The 26,748-nt window shown below is 36.2% G+C and overlaps 1 protein-coding gene across 3 annotated transcripts; it reads left to right on the top strand.

The window, feature by feature from the left end:
• The first annotated feature begins 510 nt into the window (after positions 1-510).
• Positions 511-26,748, top strand: LOC126259471 (uncharacterized). 3 transcript variants are annotated; one of them, XM_049956301.1, is made up of 5 exons: positions 511-681; positions 783-923; positions 8,748-8,877; positions 19,219-19,359; positions 25,847-26,748. In XM_049956301.1, exons 1-5 carry the CDS (start codon positions 617-619, stop codon positions 26,441-26,443), a joined length of 1,074 nt encoding a protein of 357 aa, XP_049812258.1. In that variant the 5' UTR covers positions 511-616; the 3' UTR covers positions 26,444-26,748. The 3 variants fall into 3 exon arrangements, with proteins under 3 accessions (XP_049812258.1, XP_049812260.1, XP_049812259.1); XM_049956303.1 differs by having other exon boundaries at positions 540-703; XM_049956302.1 differs by having other exon boundaries at positions 540-698; positions 25,847-26,746.

Genomic DNA, 26,748 nt, shown 5'->3' with positions numbered 1-26,748 from the left:
ACATGTTTAAGCGTCCTCAGAAATAAACTGAATCTGTAATATAAGCTTACTGAATTCGCTACGCTAAACTTAAGGTATTACAGTTTCAGTATCAGAGGTACAGTATGTTATTAAGTGAAGGCTCTTTTATGCTGCAGTCGAAATAAAATCCTTAAACAAGTATAAATTGTTCCAAACAATTACAGAACGTAGTGGTTCGCCAAGCATGAAATACATATTCACAAAATATTTGAATATTTACGAAAATCAATCGCGTCAATTTCTGTACCCTAAGTTTCTTGCGTCAACGCAGCTGAAAACAGGGGTATCAGCAACATCACTCTAGGTGGTGTTGCTATCAGAGATCAGAATACAATATTTCGTCCTCATTATGGAGCTGAGAACGTTCAAAAAATATTCAATATTTCTGTATCCAGACTTGCCACGAATCGACCCAACACATTCTGAAGAATCTGTGACAGATATACCATTCGCCGTTGCATAGCTTTCACTTTCAGAGGCTTTGCTTTGTGTACGATTGAGAAGTGATGCAGAAATGTCAAAAGGCCAGTCAATTATATCCTCGTAAAAACACAAATATGTGTTTTGAAGATGTGTTGTCTTGACTGGCGTTGTGATGACAAGCGTTGTGAAATATCAGCGGCGCCTGTCGGATGCTGTTAACACCGTTTCAGCTTCTGAGTTAGTTCTTGAAAGACGTACGGTAAAACCTTTCAGTGAATGAGGGAGATGATTAAATGACGTAATGTTCCCAGTTGATATATTGATTTATTTACTTGCAGGTTGACAAAGAAACGTGTAAAAATGTCGGAGGAAAATTCGAAACTACTACTGTCCGATGTAACGTGTTCTTGGAATGTTGTTAACGAGAGACAGCTAAATGATGCAATTAGCTTCACCACCGAAGCGTCACCAGAAAAGCTGTGAGTTTCACGGCCACATATCTCGCACAGAATTATCTCCGCTGCCCTTCATTTCTAGACGATCATTTTTAACTGTCATTCTCTGTAATAGAATACTCTTCGATTTGTCAATATACCAGCTTTTATGTTGCATGCTGTACAAACGAGTACTGCTATTATTGTGAGCCTACTCGGAAAAAAATTAATACTTACTAATTTATATTAGCTTTAGGTAGACTAGTAGTTTAACGTATTCGTCCAAAGACCACTTTACAATAGTTGAGGGTGTGTTAACTTAATACAAGGAAAACGTAAGTTGTATACAGAGACAGGTGAATGTAGCACCATGTATAATGGCCAATTGGAATCTAGTTGAAGGAACTGACCTGGCATTTATCAAAACATATTTGTTTCTTTATATCTTAGTGGCGGGGCAGGATGTATACTGTTCAGTATTTGAAATTAACATTATGACAGGAAACTATATGGTTCCAGAGATTTTTTCAAGTCTCAAGCATCTATGATGTATGTATGCAGACTGAAAATTTGTACCCAGGCCAGGATTCGAGCCTAGGTCTCCTGCTCACTAGGCAGATGTGCTAACCACTAAGGAACCAGTGGATATGCCCAACTGCACGGACATTGTAGCATGCCTCCCATCTGAGAACGAGGTTAGAATCCTGGGCTTGGTGCAAACTTTCATTCATCTCTTCAGCCTGCGTATATACATCATAGATGCCTTAGACATGAATAGGTCTCTGGAACAATGTTGTTTCATCTGATTAAAGCAGCTATGTCTGGACGGAAATACAGAAGCATCCGATTCCACCCGTCTGCTTTGACCCATGACGTCATAAATACAGCGGAAACGACCATACACTACGACTCCAATATGGCGCCTATGACGTCATTACGTAAACATGACCACAAACTCGAAAATACATTGAAAAACCAACATATGCACGTTCCACAAAAAATCTAATGAAACTAACGGGACAAACGTGGAAAATTGGTGGTTTTTGGGTGGGGACAAAGTAAATATAAATAAATTTAGACACACATCACCATTACCAAACCACACAAAATGACAAAACCGACAACACAACACTCCCCAAATTCCACTGGAATAGAACACTTCCCTTGACCTATATAGCTCAACAGCAACTCCCGATACCAGAACACCCACAGCAAGAACACATTCAAATTGAACACTTCCCTTAATCTGTATAAGTGAACAGAAACTACTGATACCAAATCATAAAACCCAAAACTACAACCATGTCTCCAATCACAGCTACCTCAAAAAACACAACAAACCAATAAAATTGGAATCAAACACTTCCCTTGCCCTGTTATCCTTACGACATTTCTACATATAGCTGTCCCCAATCGAGATGCCGGAACTTTAGTAAGTCTCATTTCTTCATGACACACTGAACACTTCACGACTTCATCCAAAAATCCGAATAGTTCAGCCGGCCGCTGATGGCCAAGCGGTTCTAGGCACTTCAGTCTGGAACCACGCAACCGCTACGTCGCAGGTTCGAATCCTGCCTTGGGCATGGATGTGTGTGATGTCCTTAGGTTAGTTAGGTTTAAGTAGTTATAAGTTTTAGGGGACTGATAACCTGAGATGTTATGTCCCATAATGCTCAGAGCCATTTGAACCATTTTGAACCAAATAGTTAAAGAAATTTGATGAGGGACGATGCGCTGTCCCCCATCATTGCCGACAACCGAAAGCTGTTGACCGTGTCAGTCATATCCAACCCTACCAAAGACATAGACAAAGCAATTTACCAAAATTCACACATGACAAACAGAAAAAAACTACAATAATGTTTCCAGAATGAGATAATTGACATAACAAAACCAAAATGTTAACTCATCAAAAAATATTCCGCTGAAAGCACAGTCACCACCGATACCACACACGTGCAATGCTACCACGCAAATGAACCCTATACGCCACGTAACTCACTACCCATAAACACACCACCAGAGAGCACCACGGCTCACATCAAAACAACACCTAGAAACACACCACTCTCACAAAATAAACTCCGCGGCATCGTGACATCACACAACACAACAGCCTTATGTCACAGGTCAAAGCCGACGGGTGGAATCGGACGCTTCCATTGACCCGTCTGGACTTCAGGCAGGATCCCCCATTTAATTCAATGCCAGGATGCTATTCCAGTACTGTTGGAGAGCCTGTGCAGAGTTGTTCCAGTTTAGGAGGTATACCAGGTGAGCTGAGGCCTGACAGGAATTTGGATCGAGGAGGAAGGCTTGTTAGTGTTGTCCGTGCAGTTGTGCAAAGCCACTCTGCCAGGGTGTTATAGGGGTTAGAGCATCTGCGTAGGGAGCAGGAGATCTGGCTTCGAATCCTGTCCTTGGTAAAAAGTTTTATTTGTCTCTTCAGTCTGTGTATATATGTCACAGAATATTATTAGATTTTATACGTACACACACGAGAGGTCGAAAGCAATAAATAATTGGGGAGGAGGTTAATTGTTCATTAATTATCATATTTTGCACCTGCTACATGAAGCAAAACCTTCAGATATATGCTATGAGTGTATTTTATTTAATAAAGAGAAGCAGCTGCAATGAAGATGGGAATATAGGCTCAAGTCCTGGTGTTGCTCATAGTTTTAACTTGTCACAACTACAGTATTCACTGAAATATATGCTTCACTGAAGTTTTGAAAAGTGCTATCTTCGTTTGTTGTTATAGCTTGAATGTTTAAGCTTGCAGGAATGTGCAGTGGAATGCATTTAGTGCCTGTATAAATTTACTGCAAGGGGACACCCATATAGAAATAATTGATTTATGCGCTTCTCCAGGCACAATACATAATCACTTTGCTCAGTTAATGCAGAAGTAGCACAGAAACCGAAGATAGATACAGCATCAGTTACCTCTGAATGTTGTGTATGTAATTTACGTTCAAAGTTTTATAGCAGCTATTGTCACCAATAACTGAGATAGTTCATTTCCCATGAATACTGGTTTCTCAGTGTCACTTGTTGGCGTAGTATGCCTGTGGCCATAAAATACATGCCATTCTGGTAACAGAGGTCCTTATTCTGGAACTTGACAGAAATAGTAATGTTCAAAAAGAGACTTGCATTCAACTAGTTCTCGATTTGATCACTTTTAAATGTCGTGATCATCATTGACTTGGTGTTATGCTGCTATTTATTTGTATGTGCCGCATTATTGTCATGTTACAATTCACAACAGCACAAAAAACATATTCAGCACCACATGGTAAATTTATAACATTTTACAATATCATGAAAAGGATAGTTGCTACTCACCATATAGCGGAGATGCTGAGTCACAGATAGACACAACAAAAAGACTGTCAAACAAAGCTTTTGGCCAAACAGGCCTTCATCAGAACAGAAAACATACATACACTCAAGCAGACGCAACTCCCACACACACAACCACAATCTCTGGCTGCCAAGCTTTTTTTATGATACCAAAAGTGAGGTCTAAAATTAAATATAAAGAAACAATTATTTACAATAAATTGTACATGGTTTTGAAGCTTGAAAATTTTCTGTTTTTCCTTGTGATCGCCATTTCAATTGATGCATTTTTGTAAACACTGTAGCAGTTGTTTTATGTTCATGTCATACTAGTCAGCCATCAAGCTATTGAAGAAGCATTGGGCCTCATCTTTCACCTCGTCATCATCATTGAAGAAACCTCAGGAACAACAGCCAAGTGTTCCTTCAACTTGGGAAACAAGTGGTAGTCACTGGGCACAAAGTCTGAACTATGGGGTTGGTCTTGGTGGTGTCCCATCCAAACAGTTGCAGAAGATCTATGGTTTGGCAGGCAATGTCTGCGTGAGCATTGTCGTGGAGAAGCTTATGCCATTGCTCAATATTCCTCTTCTTCTGTTCTAAATTGCCCATCTGAGTTTTTTTTTTTTTTAATTCAACAATACTTGTTGGCATTTATTGTTGTCCCGAGAACCATGAAGTCAATCAACAATATCCCATTTTGGTCCCAAAATACAATTGCCATGACTTTAGAGGTATACTGTGTCCTTTTCAATTTTCTTAGCTTGAGTGAATCAGAATGCTGCCAATCACGTGATTGTTGTTTGGTCTCAGGTGTGAAGTGGAAAGCTCAGGTTTCGTTGCCCATGACTGTTGAATCCAACAGGCTGCCCATTTCATCTGCATAACATGGAAGAAGTTGGTGTCAAGTTTCAGCATGTTGCCACTTGTGGTCTATCAAAATTCTTGGAACCATCTTGTGCACACCTTCCAAAATTTCAACACTTCAGTAAAAGTGCAATGAATGGTGCTTTGAGAAACATCAGGAACAACATTACAGAGTTCATCGAGAGTGATCTGCTGTGCTGGTTGCACAATTTTTTGGAGCTTTACGATTGTCTGTTCAGGAATTGGTGGTATCGGTCTTCTTATCTCATTGTGAATTTCAGTGTGACCACCCGAAAACACTCTACACCACTTGAGGACTTTTTGACATCCATACATGACTCTATACACTTCCATCAACTCTTAATGACTGTCAATTGGTTTAACACCTTTCACACTCAAAAACGTAATAACTGTGTGAACTTCACACCTGGTGGTAGTGACTAATGGGAGTTCCATTACTAATGGCTGCTGAGCGAACTGAAAGCTCCAGTGGATGTGCGATGGTTTCTGTAAACAGTGGAGGGAGCAGAGAAAGGGAGGGGAGGGGGGGTCAAAATAGTGTGGCCGATAGCCATGCAAACAGTTTCCCTGTGGCCCATGGCCTAGCACTTTGGAGACCTTTCTATATATAGAGGGAAACATTCCACGTGGGAAATATATAAAAACAAAGATTCCATGACTTACCAAACGGGAAAGCGCTGGTAGATAGACACAATAAAAAAACACACAAACACACACACACACAAAATTTCAAGCTTTCGCAACCAATGGTTGCTTCGTCAGGAAAGAGGGAAGGAGAGGGAAAGACGAAAGGATGTGGGTTTTAAACGAGAGGGTAAGGAGTCATTCCAATCCCGGGAGTGGAGAGACTTACCTTAGGGGGAAAAAAGGACAGGTATACACTCGCGCGCGCACACACACACACATATCCATCCACACATATACAGACACAAGCAGACATATTTAAAGGCAAAGAGTTTGGGCAGAGATGAGTGTTGCAATCAACATGGATTCCATGAACAGGGATTCTGCAAAATATGGCTCAGTCTTTATATCGGTGAGATTCAGAAGGCACCTCACAGCGGTGTAAGACTTGACTTCAGGAATGCGTTTCATACAGTTAAAACACTGCCACGTAGTACACAAAATACAAGATTACAGAATGTTGGAGCACATTTGTGATAACATTGAGGATTTCCTAACAGATAGAACTTGACGTGTTGATCTTAATAGCAAAAAGCCATCAGATACAAATGTAGCTATGGATGCAAACTTGGTATACAGATGTTAGTAGGGAGAAATCATCAGATGTCAATGTAGAAATTGCTGTACTCTGACACTGAGTTAAAGAACAATATGTGTTACTTATCTGATGGATAATGTTGGAAGCTATCTGAGAACTGTTCATAGATGATGCTTTTGTGTGAGGGAAGGTCACAATGCCAGAAAATTGTAGCTCGATATGGGAAGACCTGCAAAGGATTGACAGTTAGTGCAGTGGTGGTCAGTAGGGTATCAGGTTAATCACGCATAACATATTACACACAAAACTACAGAAAGACATACATGTTTAATTAGTTAACAATTATTTTAATTATTAATGAACATCATCTTAGCTGTATTATTACACATTTGTTGTGTGGTGACCAATTTCGTTCTTAGAACATCTTCAGGTTGCAAAGTTGTGCTAAAGTAATGACATAAATAGTCTGGATGTCATAAAATTCACTGAAAGAATTCTAAGGAATTGTAACTCACCTACAAAAGAAAGTAGCTTATAAAATCCTTGTTCTACACATCCTTGAGTACAGTTCATCCTCCTGAGATCATTATTAAGTAGGTTTTGCAGATGATTTAGAGAAAATGTATTTTATTATGGATTTGTTAAGTAAATAAGAAAGTGTAACAGACCCGCTCATTCACTTACAGTGTTCTCTCCTGCACACACCACATGAGACATGCAGTTATAGTTGTAGATATGTGTGCAACTTGGAGAGTGCACTGTAATGAATAATTGGCTCTAATCGACAGTATTGCAAAATCTTCCACTGTCAGCTAGCATTGCAAACAGTCAATGACTAAAGGCATATTTATTTCCTGACTTAATTATGCAGTTGTAGCACCCTTTTATAAAAAGTTGAGGCAGACAAAACTCATCTAGTTAGATCAATATGGTGTTAAGATAAAAATTATACCTAAGTGCAGTGGATTTACTTTAATAGTTCATTTTTTCATCCCTTTATTTTGAGCTTCTATTATGAAGAATTCACTTAATTTGGTGGTCAGTGACTGGATATGAACTCTCTCTCTCTCTCTCTCTCTCTCTCTCTCCCTCTCTCTCTCTCACGAAAACTGGTGTCAGTGGGTTGAGTATTTGCCTTAGATAGTTTATTTCTTTCATGCCTAATCACACTCCAAATTGCCTTTTCTTCGTTGTTGGAATTTTGAATTTGTTGTGCATAGTACATGGTTTTTATGTTTTTGATGATACTGAAGAATTTGCCAAATGGCTTTTTGTGAATTCTTCCTGGCATAAGATTCCTCAATCCTAAATGTTAAATACACTATATCTCCATTTGTATTTATCTTTGGTCCATTGCAGAGCCAAACTGGCATCATTGTGTAGTATACATATTTTTGGAAATAATTTAATCACATCTGATGTGGGTTCTATAATTTACTTCCCATTTTTCACCCTGCAAATTCTCCTTCAATAGTGCAAGCATTTACAGTTTTGGGAAATTTTAATTTTCCATTCTCAGTTGAACATGATTTATGGAGATACTTTATTGTTGGTATTAGACCTTCACGGTCGTGTAGACCATTTATTACGCAGCTCACATCTGTTTTATGAAAGACAGTTGTATTTAGAAATAAATTATCAATCATATTTGCATGTTGTCTTATTCTTGTTGGGAATGTTACTGTGGCAATTACACCATGCTGGGTATCAATAACTCAAGGTGCCCTCTATCAGAGCTCTTCAAGATGAAACTGGTGTTGAAATATCTGTATAAAATCACTTCCCACTAATTCTTATTAGCACCACCTCTAAAATTGCATAGCAAGTTTTAAAATGAGGGTCCTATATACTACCAGAACCACCATCTTGTATGTTTCCAATCCAATTTTTAAAATATTAGCATTCAAAGAGTTGTTGAATGCAGTTCTGACTTTTTGTTTTTGTTGGTTTATATTATGATTATATAAATGGGCTCTCTTGTTATAAACTTCATAAAGAAGTGTGATTTAGCATATAATGCAATATTTTTTGTGTGTTTAATCACCTTGATGTGCCCTTTAAGTTGCAATTGTGGACATTTATGGAAACTGATTGTTACAGTTCCCTCAGGAACTATGAAACATAGGTAAACCATAATTAAATAACAAACAAAAACTGAGACATAATAGTCCATTTGTAGTTCATTCTAACTCCTGTCACATTACTCAGATTTAAATGTCGATATTGCACCTGATGGAGGCAGTGATTATTTTCTTTAAATAAAATTAACTGCTTGAACATGATTTTTGAAATGCATCAAATTTTCAGTAAACTAAAGGCTAAAATAAGTACATTCACAACAGAATTTTAAGAATGTGAGAGAGAGATGAAACTAGCCATTGTGTCAATGTTGTGAATCATGTTTGCAGGAAGGATCTGGAAAGTGTTGTAAGCTTAGAGACTTGCGTGCATCTCTCAGCTAAAGATGACTTACAGCCCTGCATTCTGGAACTGAGACCAGAGAAACTAAAAATAAGATCATTTGTTATTGTTTCAGAGGTAAGTAAGTTTGTCTTAAAGTAAAGTTCTAATGTAACACAGTTATTTCCATGTGCAATTGATACAAAAACTTTCAGAATTCAGCTAATGATTATGGTTGACAACGGATGATTATCCATATTATATTTGCTCTTTGTCTCTTTTTCTACATTTCTGACACTACACTATATCACATTTTGTGTTTGTTTAATAACTCTTTCAACCTCTCATTGATTCTGTGGTTCTAAAGTTCTGAAAATTATTTTTTCTAAGTATGAAATAGTAGAAGCAGTTGAGTTTCTGATGTACACATTATTGTTTAGATGACCCAAGTGCACTAAGGTGGTGACACAAAGCAACTGGGTATGTCCCACCGTCTGAAGCCATTGCCCGAGTTTCTTCAGTCCATTTCTCCCAATGTTCTCACACTTGCATCATCATCACCATCATCATCATCATAATCATCATTTTTTTGTTCTATTAAAAATATACTCATTTTTAGAAAAAAACGGAACACCTTAAATGACTAGAGATAGGACATTCACGTTCACAGGATGTGTACATTAATATGTTCTGCAGAAATGATTAGCATTTGAACCATGTCAGCCCATGGGTTCTAAGTCAACATTGATATGCAGTGTAACAACAACTACTGGTGAATGTATATGTGGGTTTTGTTGTTGCTATAACCTGAAGGTAAAGGATCAGTGTGAGTTGAGCAGATGTGCAGGATGCCTCACTGATGTATGCGCAAACCATACCGTTAAATCAGTGACTTTGAAAGAGGGCGCATTATTGGCATGAGAGAATGTGATGCCTCCATCTGGAATATCACTCCTCATGTGTGATGAAATATTTCAGCAGTGCAATGGGTTTGTGGAAGGCTGCACCACCCAGACCCCCCCCCCCCCCCCTCCCTACCTGAGAAGATCAATATCTCATCCAAATGGCATTTCAGGATAGATCTGTGTCCTCCTCAGCTCTGGTGCAACAGTGGAACGCATTGAACCCTATCAGGAGTGACAATCTGTCACCATTTATTACGATATGGCTATTGAGCGTCGTCCACTTCTCTGCCTACCTTTGACGAATGTGCAGAAACATACTAGACAGCAGTGGTGTATGGAATAATATCACTGGGGACAGAAATGGTATCAGGTAGTGTTTTCGGATGAATCCAGGTTCTGTTTGTTTGAAAATGATGGCTGCATTTTGGTTCACCGCAGACAGGAAGAGTGGCATCACAGTGACTGCATTTGCACAAGACATACTGTGCCAACTCAAGGCCTTATTGTGGGGGTGCTATTTGGTACAACCACAAATCACAGCAGGTGCATGTCCAGGACACAGTGACCAGTGTTCTTGCGACTTTTAGCCATACCCTTTCTACACAACACCTCAACGCCATTCTTCAGCATGACAATGCCTGACCACATGTTGCTGCACAAGCACATGCTTTCTTTGTGTCACAGGTATTGACCATCGAAAATGTATATACATCAGTGACCCAATTTTTATAAACAGATATGACTTATGAAATGACATTACAAAGTAATGGCACTTGTCATATTGACGTAACTATACTGGATATCAAATATATGATTGTTATTTTCATATTTTTGTGTAGGTGGTGCTCAGGAGCTTCTGAATATATGAAAAAGTAAGACATGACTTCCAGGAAGCTGCAGTATGTGACATGAATAATTGAAAATTATAAAGTTTTGGATATGCAGTTATATAACTGGCTTGTTATGTAAAGTTGGTAAATACCACAGTAAACAAGTTCATCTTGAAACTTTACTGATTTTTTTTAAGATGAACTTTTTATTGCAAAGTTCATCGATATCATACACTGTGCTAATTAAACAGGTACATATCCAAATGCTCATAATGTTTTTTGATTCCTGGTTCAAAATGGCAATAATGATTTCCATAGTTAGCCAACATTATTCAGTTACCTGCACCTAGATGATGATAAAGTTGTAGAAACAAGTCATTGAATAAAGTCAGATCTTATAGCAGATTCTTTCTGATCTTGTCTTTTTTTATTATTATTATTTTGTTAGTAACTGGTGTATTCCATAGAACTTTGCAAATATATGGTGTTATGACACACATGAAACATGCAGCACTTTGCTAGAAATGGAAATACCTTTTACTGACTCCACTCAAAGTATATCCGTTGTTTTGGCACTAAATAAAAAGTATTACTTTCCAAATCTCTTTAAGTTTATTTGGCAGCATTGACTGAGTTGGTGACACAGGCTTGCATGGAAGACACAATGGCTTTCACTTATGCACATCCTCATGCCTTATAAGACCATATTGCAGATATCATCCTATTCAGACTGAAGAAAACACTTGGCTAAGCTAACATTCTTTTTGTGAAGTTTTTGTTTCCAATACCAATAAGACCGCACTAGGGCACGTCCTTGTCTGGCTGGAATTATTAATGACACATTTTTTTGCCTCTAGTTTCTCTCAACAAATCCTTAGACATTGTCCAGTAAATATGGAATAACATGATAGAAGGAGAACATAATGTGCCTCATGAAACAACACCAATCAAATGGAAAGAAACAGTTCTAGGACACACAAAATACATTTGGAAAAAATGTGAGACAAATACATTTGAAAGTCTGAAACAGTGCTCAGTTGCTATAATTTGTAAAAGTGACCACTTGCAAAAAGTGAAAGATTCATTTTTGGCTCTTGTGCTAGAAAAAAAAAAAAAAAATCAAATGGTCACATTGTAACCATACTGCAAATATTGAGCACTGTATTACTTACGGTGTGCTTTTGCAAACGCTGAAGGAAACCGCAATTTTTGCTAACATTACAGGTATCTGTGTTAGTGCTGTCACAAATCTCAAATGTTTGTTCATTTTATGAATAATAAAGTGCTTCTTCATAAACCAGGAAAAATGTTTATAATAGTGCATGAAAGACCACTTTGGAACAGAACATCTAAAAAAAAAAAAAATCTCTTGTTCCAATACATAATATATAAAATGCTAGGTTAGGGATACATTTGTTAATAATAATTCCATCTTCAATCACAGTATTTTTATTTTCTAACTTAACTGAAGCCAGAATTTTATTAATAAATGTATCCTAACATATAAGTCACATTCACAGACAGACCACAGCTTAATGCCTATGAATAATGCAAAATGCTGTTTAATAAATAAAATTATGTTGAATGTTGACAACAGACATGAAAAAGTGCTCACTATTTTTGTATCAGTGAGCTATTATGTCCAATACTTTAAATATAGTACACAGTCACCCACACATAATTCTAAACCATATTATTATTTTCAGTTCAAAACTGCTAATGGGGTAGGCGCCTTTCAAAAAACTGGGCAATGTGGTTGTGGAGTCTCTGACAGCGTGGGGCTTGTAGGATGTGACAAATAGATAAACTACCTCTGCATTTTGGAAATGATGCAAGATCAAGTACATAGAATGACTTAAAAGTATAAAGAAAGAGAATGTATCTAAAGATCAGAAATCAACATGACTTGATACTTAAGTGATTCACCTGTCTGCCATCTTCTGGATTCTCTTTCCTGCATCTACATCCATACTCTGGGACCACCATGAAATGTGTGGCAGTGTGTCCATCTAGTTGTACCAGTTATTAGGGCTTTTTCCTGCTCCATTCACATATGGAGTGTGCAAAGAATGAGTGTTTAAATGCTTTTGTGCTGTAATTACTCTAATCTTGTCCTCACAGTCTCTACGGGAGCAATATTTAGCATACTGTAGTATATTCCTAGAATCATCATTTAGATCTTGCTCTTGAAACTTTGTTAGTAGGCCTTCTCAGGACAGTTTGCGTCTATAATCAAGTGTCTGCCAGTTCATCTGTAAGATTCTCCCATGGACCAAACAAACCTGTGACCATTCATGCTTTGCCTCTCTGTATATGTTCAGCATCCCCTATTATTTCTGTTTGTTACAGGTCCGACACATTTGAGCAATATTCTAGGATTGGTCGCAACAGTGATTTGTAAGCAACCTCCTTTGTAGACTGATTGCATTTCTTTAGTATTCTACCAATAAACTGAAGTCTACAACCTGCTTTACCTATAACTGAGCCTATGTGATTGTACTGTATCATATCTCAACAAAGTGTTATTCCTACGTATTTGTATGAGTTGACTGATTCCAGTTTTGTCTTGTTGATAATGTAGTGCAGGGATATGATATTTTTGCATTTTGTGAAGAGAATGACCTCCTCCGTGCCAACCAGCATATATATATTCTACAACAAATGGATGTCAAGGATATAGGGTGGTAATTTTGTGGATCACTTCTGTTGCCATTCTTGTAGACTGTTGTGGCCTGTGCTTTCTTCCAACTACTTGTGATGTTCACCTGCTTCATTTCCTCATTGATTCTCCTTGGTGTCGACTTACTGTGTTACTACACTGGCTGAAAAATGGGGGGTGGAAGTACAACATTGACTACTTTAAATGATGTAGCTAACAGGTGCACACTTGCTTTTCACAGTTCTTTACTTTCACTGTTCACAACCCCCAAATAATACACAGTTATATGGCCAGTGCACTATTGCTTAACTTTCAATAAGCCTCATTAATAGTTTACAGACAAACATCAACATACAGCTACAATAGTTTACTGTTGAACATCGACGAGCACTATAAACCTAACCACACATTTCACAGTCTTTCAAATAAGTTGACCAGACACTTTCATTGCTTTAATACATGGCCTATTGGCGTAACACTTATATCACGACTAAGCTGATGCATTGTAGTTGCTCTAACCAACGCAGTTTTCTTGCCTGAAATTTGGCCATGGACTGACTGTTTCGGGACCAAAAATTGAGTCCTTACATATCCTCACAATAATAGGCACTGAAACTACACATTGTTTGATGTTTAATTTACAGAAATTACAATTTAAACTCAGCTCATTCAATTAACTGAATACATTGAGAACTTCCTTCTTTCTAACAGTTTCTTTTACTCTAATTAAGCTGAATTATTTGTTTGAATCATGAAATTAATTGATATAGTTACGCAAACAATAATTTTGAAAAAAAAAAAAACTGGTAATTACTTTGGAATTTGTTAAGGGCTGGCTTTGCTAACATGGTTTTGAATAGAGCCGAATAGATCCTTTAAGAATACTAGTAGTTGTTCCTCCAAATGTTTATAATTAGTACAGAATTTATATTTGTTTGTAGGCCAATAATGGAATTTAAGTTATGAAACAATTACTGATTTCACCCTTTAACAAAAGTATTAACTAGGGACAGTCAAAATAAATTAGGAAATTGATGACATACACAAAACTAAGCATAAAATTAGATCTGGTGTTATATTCTTTAAAACTGAATGCCAACATTTCTTTTTTATGAAAATGCAGATTATACTCACGTCTTTTAATGGTAATTAGTCAGACATGAAAAAATGAATTTTAAGGAGGCAGATGGAAAAACAAGAGGGGAAGTAAAAATATCCCAGCTTGCTTCGTCACATACTGGGCGTGTCTTTTTTCCCCCAATGGATCTATGAAAGATTATACATAAAAAAGGGTCTAACTTAGTTGCAAATTGGGCATAGAATCTGATACGGATTCCATTGGGCTGTGGAGCTTTGTTCAGTTTTTGCGACTTCTGCTGTTTCTCAACACCACTGACACTAAAATTTATATCACTCACCTTTGCAGTGGTGTGTGAGTCAAGTCTGGATAAACCCCTGTGTTTTCATTTGTAAATGAACATTTGAAAACCAGGTTCAGAATTTCTGCTTTTTATTTGCTATTCTCAGTTTTCTTTCATTAACATTCAGGAATGAGTTTTCGTTTCTCAACGTGTGCAGCATAAATATGAAAATGTTGGTAGATTTTCCCAATTATCTTCTGTATGTTAATGAGTAAGCAGTCTGCAGCTGATTAGATAAGAATGTGTACAAGATGAGTAGGGGGTTCTGCACAAACTAATTTATTTGTGCTCTTTTTTGTTTTTTAAAATAAATTATTATTATTATTTGTTTTCCTCTCTCCATAACTGGTGTTTGTTTTGGGATGCAAAAATGCTACTACATTTTTCTCAACGATGAACTTTTACCAGAATGTCTAAGCTGTAGAAAGTCAAATGCTCTGTAATTTCCACACCAGAATTCACTAAATCCAAGGCTCTTCGAGTGGGTCATTTGTCTAAAGTGATACGGTGTGGAAGATGCTGTTGTCTCAACTACCTACATTTTTATTGGATGTTGTACAGAATGTTTGTAAGTGAGTGGTGTGGGGCTTCTGCCAACTTTCAGCTCCATCTGTAACATGGTGTAAATACTGTATTTGACATGTAAGAAGATCCTTGACAGCTGGCAGTGCTGTTGCCAGCTTTGAACTGTGAAGCGCTGACAGCTGAATGTGAAAACAGTAGCTGGCTACAGTACTGTGATGAGATTGTGCATTGTCCTGCAGATGTTCACAAAATATGTTGTGTAATTGGTTGAGGTAGGTGTGGGAAGCTGCTGCACCCAGGCCACTGCAACAGTCATGGATCAACTTACGGCGACTCAACTACAGAGCTGTTTTGGAAGGGTCACTTTTTCAGACCTGGAAATGGGTGGAAAACAATTATCAAATTTTCCCAGCCATTCCTTCTGGTCTAATGAGAGCATCCTGGCAACTTTTTTGCACAGAATTCACAAATAAAATAAATGATTATCAGAAAGCAACATCTCGTCAAACATGCTGCAAAATTCTCATCACAAAATTTTCCAAATTACAACAAGAAATAGGTACTGAATGAAAGACACTGGGAACAAGATATGTACTCTTTCAGATCAAGAGGAATGGCTTGACAAACTTGATGATTTGTTTGTACATTTCCAGTTCCATAGGAAGTGGCCCTTGTGAAAATGGCTCAAGATTGTACACAACGTTACAGATGAAGCTGAATGTTGGCAGAAGTTTGTGCAGGTCCCATCAGTACATTCTGTACAGATTTGAATAAAATTAACCCTTGCAGTACCAAGAGAGGGTACTTTATTCCCACCTTTTCAGAATATTGTAGTCTAGCCCTGTACCTTATATTTTAAAATTTGGGGAAAAAATATTATTGTTAGTGATTTCTCCTACTAGATTCATGACTGTTTTAAATTCTTCTGTAAAATTTAACACAAATTTGCCTTAGTAGTGGAAGTGACTTTTCACAACAAATGTCATATTCGCGTTTCCTGGTTCAGGATCGTTCTTACACATAAACATATCTTCATAAAGTATGTTGTGAATAAAGGTCAATGGCAGTTAATGAAATTTGTATTTTTAAAAATTTTTTTATGTTATAAAGTACTGGCCCATGGTGGTACACATTACCAAAAATGCATTGATATTGCTAAGATTGTTGTAAAAGATATTTTCAGGCTCTGGACGCTGCTTACTCCTCAGTGCATATTTAAAAAGTATGTTGCCTGTAAAAGTTAAGAACAATTAATGATTTTTTTCCGTGATAGTCATGAAATACCCCCCACACTCCTGCAGGTAGTACATATTATGGAAAATGCATTGTTATTGCTGGGGTATAAGAGTGTTGACCTAGGACCCTAGGGCACTTGATATGGCTTGTCCATGTTTCTGAATGATAAAACCCAACATGTTAACAAATCTGTTTGAAATTCTTGTGGCTGAATGGATCAGTTGTTGATGAATTGAAATGAATTACAGTTTTACACTACTAGTACAGTATTGACCACTAAAGTTGTCACACTGCCTCTACACTTAGTTGAAAATTCATAAAGTTCTTTTGTTAAGTTCAAAACAAAGGGCTGTGCTATATGATCCACTGGTCTGTTTGTCTCTGTCCAAATAAATTTTTAACAACGACAATTATCAATTTTTGACAATTTAATGTAACTGCATAGATAAGACAAGTGGGCATAGGCAGAGGGTGTATACCCGCAACACATGATATTATGTTGCAGAGTATGCTGTAAAACATGACTGAACCAACGAAACAAAAAGTTGTCCATTGTTGTGAAGAAACGATCCTATCAGGTCAGGTAATTAGTTAAAAAAATAGTGAACAGATGCATCCTACATGAAAATTTGAAATATTTAGCTGTCCACAAGGAAAGATACAGGGCACCAGAACCATTTGTTAAAAATGGGGACTGTTCTGTATGACCAATATTATACATAATCAACACACTGTAATTAAACAGTATAAATTAACTGTGAAGTGACAGAACCAGAAGATAAGTTTTATATTAATGACAGTTGAAGATGACTGAACATTCAGAAAAAAATTAAGTGTAAAAATTGCCTAGAGTACTTTTGGTGAATTAAATTGAGTTCTTAAAACATAGCACCAATTTTTAAAAAGGAAAGTTTTGTGTTGTGGCTTGATACAAGCTAGACAAGCTACTGCCACAAAGTACATGGCATGTGGAAACCAAGCAATTGGAATTCCAGTTAAAAATCAATGTTCAGATTGTATGGTTACAATTATATTTGAGAATCAGTATACTAAGCTTCTGTAGCAAGATATGAACTTTGAATACAGCCACTGGGAAGTATATTTATTTCCCAGAGTGAGCCAATGTGGCCTGTTTGCTGCAACCCCTACAGTCACAGCACCTGAAAGTAGATTTATCTGTCACACAGATACTACTGCCACCACAGAGTGGTGGGATATTAGAGAAAGTTTCAGTCATTGGTATTTCCAGTTTTGACTTACAGAGGCGCATCTTGGAACTGTTGGGACAGACACATAAACAAATAAGTGGGTCGAGGAGCACAACTCCTGATTCTGAACTTAAAATATCATGATAAAAATATGTGAATTTTCACCTAAGTGTAGAGATGGTAGCAGACCTGCTACAAATGTACAGTTATGGACAAAACGAGCGAGACCCCTTCGCCTTTTCGTTATGCTGATCCGCACAGCCTTAAAGTCTGCTACACAGCATAACAGGCAAGGCGACGAAGTGATACCAACATACTATGCACAGGCATGAAATTGAAAAACTATGCGAAATTTGTCAGACTTTTTTCAATCAGGTATAAGACTATATTAATGTTGATTGGTGTGTTAACCACAACACCTAATTATAAGATATAAATGAAAGAGGAAACGCTAATTAATATGAAATGTACTAATAAACATGAATTTTAGCTTATCGAGATAACATAACTGTTTTAGTACCCCAGATCATTACGAATTAGCAAAATATTATGCTCATTCGGACGCGAAACGGTCTGTGTCAACGTTCAGACCAGTCATACTGGATTACTGTTGCTAACCTTCCATGAAAGTGTGCAAATTTAGCAACGCGTGAAGATTCATAACGAAATTCAGTTAAAAATCATTCAGTGTGACACTTAAGTCTATTCAAATATTGACAGAAGTGGAGAAAGTAGGCAGTAACAAGTATGAAATTCTACAAGAGTTTTATATCGACATCCACAGGGCACCATTACAGAATAAAGGTAGCAATAAATATGTATTTATATTCAATTGCTGATGAGTGTAACAGGATACACACCGCTTATACATTCATGTGTCCCATACTTTTCACTCACTGGGCAAAATAGAAAATCGTGTATTATGCTTTGATGGGTATAACATTGTGATTGATATTTGAGCGAGTTGAGTTGTAGGAGCCATCTCACAGCCAATTGTGAAGGTATGTGCAGAGTATCATTAAGGATGGATAGCTACACACTAGCAAGAGTGACCTCACCACTGCAGTCTGTCAGTTGCAGATCTCATTAACATTGCATCACTTACTGAACTTCTCAAGAATTTGCTGTTATTGTTTGTCTGGCTCACTCCTGCAAATTCCTCGGTGTCTAACAGTACCTGCAGCAGTAGAGCAGTAACATCCATACACACACAACTTTCATAGCAGTTTTTAAGCTTTTGTTATATATTTCATTCTCTCGTTATCGGCAACAAAACTAACGCAACACTACACAGTACATGCATTCACCCCCTAGGATGCAAGCAACCTGTTAGTGGTGTCAGCTATGAAGGCATGCATCAGGCTGTGACTCAGAAAAGGAAATAAAATAAAATTGTAATATTTATTGAAAGGTATTTTTTGATTTGATTTTTTATTGGTCCAGTTTTATCATACAGCAGGTATGTGACTTGTATTCTTAAATCTTCCCAATTCCACTGACAGTTGACAACCCTTGCAGTTGGTTGAAAAGAAAGAAATTACTGAATACCGGATTAAAAATAAGGTGTGGAGAAAAGTACAGCTTATAAACTGTAGATTATGCCTCATGAATTTGAACATTAAATTCATAATAGCCAATTCTGTGAAATCTGAAGAGCTACACAATTTAGTGAATGAATTTGTTTGTTGTTTGCAGGCAAGAATTGTGGAAATTTATGGAAATTGTGGGGAGTATATTTTAACAAGTCATGGTGACTTTTTTGATGAATGTCAAGATTTAGTTGTCTTTGTGATAGAAGTGAAGCTTCCTCAACCCTCTCAGGAGTGTACAATTAAGGTAAGTTATTTTCCTTTTTTGTGTATTTAGTGCTTTATCATTTTTAACTTCAGGTATCACAACCTAATGGTTCATTTAGTAGTGTAAAAGCTGATTCTTTATATGGAAAAATGTTGATTTAAAGAACTTCAGTGAAATACAGTGTTTCAGAATACCACTGCACAAAATCTTCAAGATGTAGAGTAAACACACATGTCAGTGAATAGAGCAACTCGCCAAATTTTTAACTTATTTACAGGTGTTGAATGTGGGCACCATTTGTGACCCGGCAAATGTCTGTATGGTAGTCAATCTCTTTCCACACACATTGCAGCATGGCAGCATGGGAACCATGTCCAGTCCAATGCTGAGGCAATTTGGCATTATGGTAATCACAGATTTGTGGAAGACAGTGATGTATTAAAAAAAAATACACAACGGTGAACCCCAACCACGAAAAGTAAATCAAAGAGAAAGTGTGGTGGAGCATTGTCATTGTGCGAAATGAAGTCTTAACTGTCTTGCTGTAACTGTGGCATAAGGCATTGCTGCTGCATGTCAAGGTACACTAAAGCATTCACATTTTTATACACAAAGAAAGAGACCCATAAACTTTTGAAGAAAAAATTATTCAAAATACGTTAACTGTAGAATACTCATGAATGTGTTTCACACTATCATGTGAATGTTCTATGTCCCCGACAAGCACAGCATGATGATTCACCTTTCCAGACACATGAAACATGAATTTGTCACTGAAAAACAACTTCTGTGGAAAATTATCTTCCTCCAGTAGCAGCAATTATGATAGAACAAAGCTCATTGTCCTGAGCTGTTATGGTTGTACATATGGATGTTTGCTGGATTGTGCCAGAAGGTTGACTGCAGTGTCTGTCGCCCTGTGCTCACACATGTTGTCAACTTCTTTGGACTCCTGATGAATGACGCCACGATCTCTGGTGATTGACTGGGTGGCCTGTATTCTTTGCACTACATAAGTAGCTATACTCATGAAACATGTACCACTGATAAATTGTTCTGTCTGTTGGAGCTTTTATCTGATACTGGGCATGAAATTGTTGCTGAACCATCAAATGACTCACATTTAGTGAATTCATGAACACAAGATGCACACATTTCTCAGTTATATACTGTGTTCTGATAAGCCTACTCCCTAGTGGTGTGCTTAATAACTATAAAAACTTGGAAAGATGCTCTACCCATTGATATGTGTAATTTTTCTGTGTATCTTGTAGTTTTCATGCAGTCATCTACTGAAACAGAGGTACTTATGGATAACCTTGTATTTTCCATGCTTTTTTATTTTAAAAACTTGTAGTGAAGCAATAAAATTTTTTAGAAGTTATAAGTGAACTATATGTTCATATACTAGTGGAGGGTGCACATAGACATGTACCCAGATTAGGTCATTGATGAAACCCTTACAGCTAAGAAGTTGTGTTAACAATCACCATCACCATCATCACAGTAGTGACACTGACAAGTAGTGAATAATAATGATATTTATAATAAAATATAGGAAAGAATATCCTTCATTTTATGAATCTTCATGTTAGGCAATTGAATTGTAAACATCTTGGCAATTGCCTATCAATAAAAATAATCAATTTATAAAAAAGAATTTAACTGGACAGATAGAAAATCTATTCACCGTGTGGCGACAGGAGTACACACTTGCATAGGAATTAAAGAAAAGAGGATTTCCACTGTGAGTTAAAGAACTTGACACTTATTCAGAAAGGGGTAAAGTACACTGGAACAAAAATTTTCAATTCCCTACCCAACAGCATCAAAAGTATAAGGAGTAGTACATCAGTATTTAAACGTAGCTTGAAAAATTATTTACTTGAGACCTCACTTTATTCACTAGAGGAATTCTTTCAGAGAAATAAGTAAAACCCAGATTGGAAAGATGTTTTTAAATTTTTTGACACTGTTTACTGTTAAACTAATGTAATAATGCCCTAATGTAAAAATTCCTGTTTTTCTTATTTCCATTTTTGGGTCACTTTTAAACCCAAAGTGGGAAGTTTTGATTACTGTTCAAGGTTAAAATAGATGCAATAATGCCCTAAATATGAAACTGCTATCTTCACATTTATGTTGACTAGTTTTTAAGCTAATAAGTATGACTTTTGTGCACTGTTATTAATATTATAACAATGTCTTTATTCTATGTATTTTATTATGTACATTGACACGTTCCACATCTGAGTGACTTGCTCACATGTACAGATCTATGGAACGAGTATATAAATAAATAATAAATAAATAAATAAATAAAAGATGTAGTTCTGAACTGTCACTGATAGTGGGGAACTAAACAGTCATTGAGCACACAAATCATTAACATGTCAGTGTTACATTACATTAATACTTGTTCCATAGATCATGAATACGATATTGTGTAATGATGTGGAATGTGTCAGTCTAACATAAGTTTTCTTTTCACAATATAACCTTTTTTTCTTAAATACTATTTCATATTTAAAAATTTATCTGTTGAGTAGGAGTAGTTGGCATTCAGAAATTCTTTTAATTGTTTTTGAATGCTGGTTGACTGTCAGACTTTTAATGCTATTTGGCAAATGACCAAAGATTTTTGTGGCAGCATAATTCACCTCTTTCTGTGCCAAACTCAGATTTAACCAGGAATTCTGAAGATCATCCTTTCTTCTAGTGTTGTAACTATGCTTTTTGCTATTATTTTTGGATTTGGATGGTTTATTAACAACAAATTTTATAAGTGAATATATGTATTGTGAAGGTACTGTGAATATTCCGAGATCCTTAAATAAATGTGTGCAAGTTGACCTTGGGTGGGCTCCAGCTATTATTTTGATTTCAAGCTTTTCTCTTAATGATGAATTATCACAAAATATGATGCCAGATATGTTTATCACAAAATTTTCAATAACTCTAATAGCATAAGTAGCAGAACCTAAATGTTTCTGCAGATCATCAATGTGTTTCTTCCAATTAAATGTCTCATCAATGCACAAACCCAGAAATTTTGAATTTTCTACCTTAGCAACAGAGTTATGTTCAAATCTATGTTTATCAATGGTGTTATGCTATTTATAGTATGGAACTGTATATACCGTGTTTTCTCAAAATTTAGTGAGAGTCTATTTGCAGAGACCACTTAATAAATTTCTGAAACACATTATTTGCAAATTCCTCAGCTAATTCTTCCTTGTGGGGTGTGATTACTATACTTGTATCATCAGCTAAAAAACTAGCTTTGCTTCGTCATGAATATAGAGTGGAAGTCATTAATATATATTAAGAATAATAGGGGACCCAAGACTGAACCATTTGGGACACTATTCTTGATATCTCCACAGTTAGGATTGCTGATTTTTGCAGACTCTCTATACTGTTAACTTCAGCCTTCTGAATTCTTCCACTTAAATATGAATTAAACCATTTGTGCACTGTCCCACTCATACCAGAATACTTCAGCTTATTTAAAAGAATTCCACAGTCAAAAGCCTTTGAGAGATCACAAAAAATCCTAAAGGGTGATGTTCAGTTATTCAGAGCCTTTAGTGTTTGATCAGTGAAATATATATAGAATTTTCTGTGGAAAAGCCTTTCTGAATACCAAATTGACACTTTGTTAGCACTTAATTTTTACAAATATGTGAGGCTGCTCTTGAATAAATTATTTGTTGAAGAAGCTGTCAGAAGTGAGATTGGGTGGTATAGTTAGCATCAGACCTGTCTCCTTTTTTATGCAATCGTTTAACACTAGCATATTTCAGTCTATCTGGAAAAATGACCTGTTTCAGTGAGTTATTACATATGTGGCTGAGAATCCAACTTACCTGCTAAGAACAATATTTTAACACGCTGTTGGAAATGCTATCATGTCCATGTTAACTTTTATTTTTGAGTGAATTTGTTATTTTTCTAATTTCAGTAGGAACAGTGGGTTGAATTTCAATTTCATCAAATTGCACAGGTATTGCTTCTTCCATACACAGCCTTGCAATTTCTAATGAATAGCTGGATCTTATTTTCTCTACAACACTTACAAAATGATTACTAAAAATAGTTTCTAGTCCTGACATTTTGTTAGCAAACTTTTAATCGAGCTTGATAGAAATACAGTCTTCCTGTGCACTCGGTTGCCCTCTTTCCCTTTTAACAATATTCCAGATTGTTTTAATTTTATTATCAGAGGTGATAATCTCAGATATAGTGCACGTACTTCTGGACTTCTCAATAACAAATTTTTATAATGTTTGACTCTTTTTGGATCATTACTCCTCCTAGCTATAAGGTACATTTCCCATTTCTGTTTACAAGATATTTTTATCCCTTTATTAAGACATTGCATTTTGTATGGTTTCTTACAATTATGTTTCGTTGTTTTCTTATGGAAACTGTTTTGAAATATACTCACAAAGGTATCATGAAACAGGTTAAATTTTAAGTTAACATCAAGGTTGCTATGCAGCTCATCCCAGCCTAACTGTTGCAAGCTTTCCCTAAAATTTGCAACTGTTAAATCGTTAATTGAACACACTATTTTAGACGAACTGTTATGCATTACTGTAAGGAGCTGTGTTATATACTGTAACTAGCTGTGCATCATGATGAAAAAGACCATTCTTGGCAGGAAAATGTTTTATTTGATTAAATTTATTTTGGGCTATAAAAACACTATCTGTGTGCAGCTCTCCTGTACTACCTGATTAGGAAAATCAGTAACTGATGTCAAATTAAAAGGACCCAGTAATACTTCAAGGTCATGCTTTCTGTCAGGCTCTTTCAGAAAATCTACATTGAAATCCCCACAAACAATACTGTAATTTTCTTTCCTCTGTTTGGCGGATATCGCAACAAAAAACCAACTTTTTTGGAAATAGCTGATAATTTCCCAGTTGGCATTTACGTATGGCTACAATTAGAAAAGTACCACTATTTAGTGTAAGCTCACAGGCACATGCATCTATATGTTACTCTATATAAAATTTTTAGTTTCTGTATTTTTCACATTTTGATACATTTTAACATATATGGCAACTCCTCCTCTTTCTATACTGTCTCTACTCTCATGTGCTGAATAGATTATACCACTTACATTTACCTTTCCTGTGTCTGTCACTAGATGATTTTCAGACAGGCACAGTACATCTATTCTACCCTCAGTATCTAAATCTTTTAAACAAAGAAGACACTCATCTAGTTTGTTCATAGTTAGTGTTAAAAAAAACACGTTTCTAGGTTATGAAATGAAGAAATCACTATATATAGTAGTTTCAGTTATGCTAATGTGATGATTGACAAGTGGAATGTAATGGCTCAGAAAGTACACTCACGTGGTTATAAGAATTAGGAGGAATTGTAGCAGTAGATTTAAGGGGCAGGAGGGGGAATCACATTCAGATAACAGAAAAGAAAGTGCAGTTGTACTGGAAGTTGGAAAAGGGCAGTAGGAATAAAAGAAGAAACCTGTAAGCATTGGAGTGACAGCTGCAAGAATAAGACAAATTGGTTGCGAGAATACTATATACACATATGCTAGTACCTGATTGTTAACACTCAGTACATGTAATCAAAACAGAATTAGTGTGTTGTAAAACAGGCATCCCAAACTCAGTATTCCTTCCAGTTTTTGGAAACTGCCATGTTGTTCAATATAATTAAATGATTTATTTAAGCGTGTGATGTATATTCTATGAAATAATTTGCTCTGAGTGCCAAAAGTTCTCACAGGAACAGCTCAAAATGTCCATACACTTATTCACTTGACACTGTTATGTAAGTAAAGGATATTGTACTTACAGTAATTAGATTGTAAGTGAAAGTAGCGATAAACAGATATTTAGTTCTGTACGATTAGTACTATTTTCATGTAAAATATAATAGGTGTTCTTTGTGGAGCAAAATGTTAGCAGTTTAAGAACTGATACCGGTATGCAACATTATCTAATAGCAGGATGCCGAACATAGAATTTCAGCATTGGTGAGATATGTACTTGTCCTTTGCTAAAATACAAGCTGGTAGACAAATCATAGAAGAAATAGTTAATTACATAAATGTGATACTCCCTTCATCTCAATCTCCTCCTCCTCCTCCTCCTCCTCCTTCTTCTTCTTCTTTTTCTTTTTCTTCTTCTTCTTTTTTAAGATACATGGAATACTGTAAATTTTATTGTAGTCCCATTAATATACTTTAGTTTGTTGTTATTTTTCACCAAGTTTGACAGTAATTATAGCAGTGTAGCTTCTGTGTGAGGTAATTCGCATCACATTTAGAGATTTGTACAAAAAACACATTACAATATCATTTTATTTTTCAGTATAGTTATATTTTTTGTTGCATTATGTTATTGATAAAAGTATTTTTAAAGTTGTGGGAATAATTTAAGCTACCTTTTTTTATTATTTCAGGTATAACTAAATTTTTTAATTGCTGTGTTGTTATTTGTTGTGAACACAATCATTTCACAGTTCATTTTTGCTTGATTCACAGTTTGCCCGCACGAAGGACAAGGAGCAGATGTGGTTGTTTGGAATACACATTTTTGCAGAGAACTGTACAAATCTTACCCCACAAAATACAATTAATTTTCAAAATGTGAATAACATTTTGAAAGAATCTGGACATCAGTTGTCTGAAAAGGCCGAAAAGTATAAAAAGTTATTGCAACTTTATGGTTCCTGCTGGGATCAGAATAAATCCCAAAAGAGGCCACCAAATGCACAGAATTTGCTCAAAATGTTTGAAGTTGAGTGTCTATCACAGTACAATCAGATAGGAGCACAAGCAAAAAATGTGACAAGGTGCCTTACAGATATTCTGCCATCATTCAATATCCGACAGAAAGAAAATCCCCCTGCTGCTAGTAGTGAGTGTGCTGAACTGAACTGTAGTGATGTTGCTGTGCAACACCAGTCTTGTGACACCATTACAGAAGACTTGAAATTGTACATCAGTGAACAATGTGATGTCATAGAGAAAAGAATATTATCAAAAGTTGAGGAAAAATTAGAAGAACTAGACAGAAGGCAGAATCAGAAACTCGATAAAATTTTATGTTTACTGAGTAAACTTGACAGTAATAGCTAGATGCATTATTGACAATATGTGGAAGAGTTGTGTATTTCATTAGAATATCCTCGAATGAAAATGTTACATAGGATTTCTTTAAAGTTACTATTTCTACAGTTTTTTTTGTTGGTTTTGTTTCATGCTTAGAAGAATTACAATACAATTAGTGAACTGAAGGCAGCGCATTTTTTTTACATTAAAAAATGTGAATTACAGTATTACAATTCCAAAGGAGTTCTTAACTTTGTCCCTTTAGGTTCTTCTTGCTTTCATGAAATGCAGATAGTGATATTGCAATTTGAATTTTGAATTATGGCCTATGT

The sequence above is a fragment of the Schistocerca nitens genome, chromosome 5, assembly GCF_023898315.1.
Source record: "Schistocerca nitens isolate TAMUIC-IGC-003100 chromosome 5, iqSchNite1.1, whole genome shotgun sequence".
Classification (NCBI taxonomy): domain Eukaryota; kingdom Metazoa; phylum Arthropoda; class Insecta; order Orthoptera; family Acrididae; genus Schistocerca; species Schistocerca nitens.
This window is presented reverse-complemented; position numbering and strand designations above follow the sequence as displayed.

Excerpts from the sequence above, each read along its gene's own strand:
- LOC126259471 (XM_049956301.1), top strand. The coding sequence starts at position 617 with ATGACAAGCGTTGTGAAATATCAGCGGCGCCTGTCGGATGCTGTTAAC. Across the intron at positions 924-8,747 it reads GAAGCGTCACCAGAAAAGCT|GAAGGATCTGGAAAGTGTTG; the intron begins GTGAGTTTCACG and ends TCATGTTTGCAG. Across the intron at positions 19,360-25,846 it reads CTCAGGAGTGTACAATTAAG|TTTGCCCGCACGAAGGACAA; the intron begins GTAAGTTATTTT and ends CTTGATTCACAG.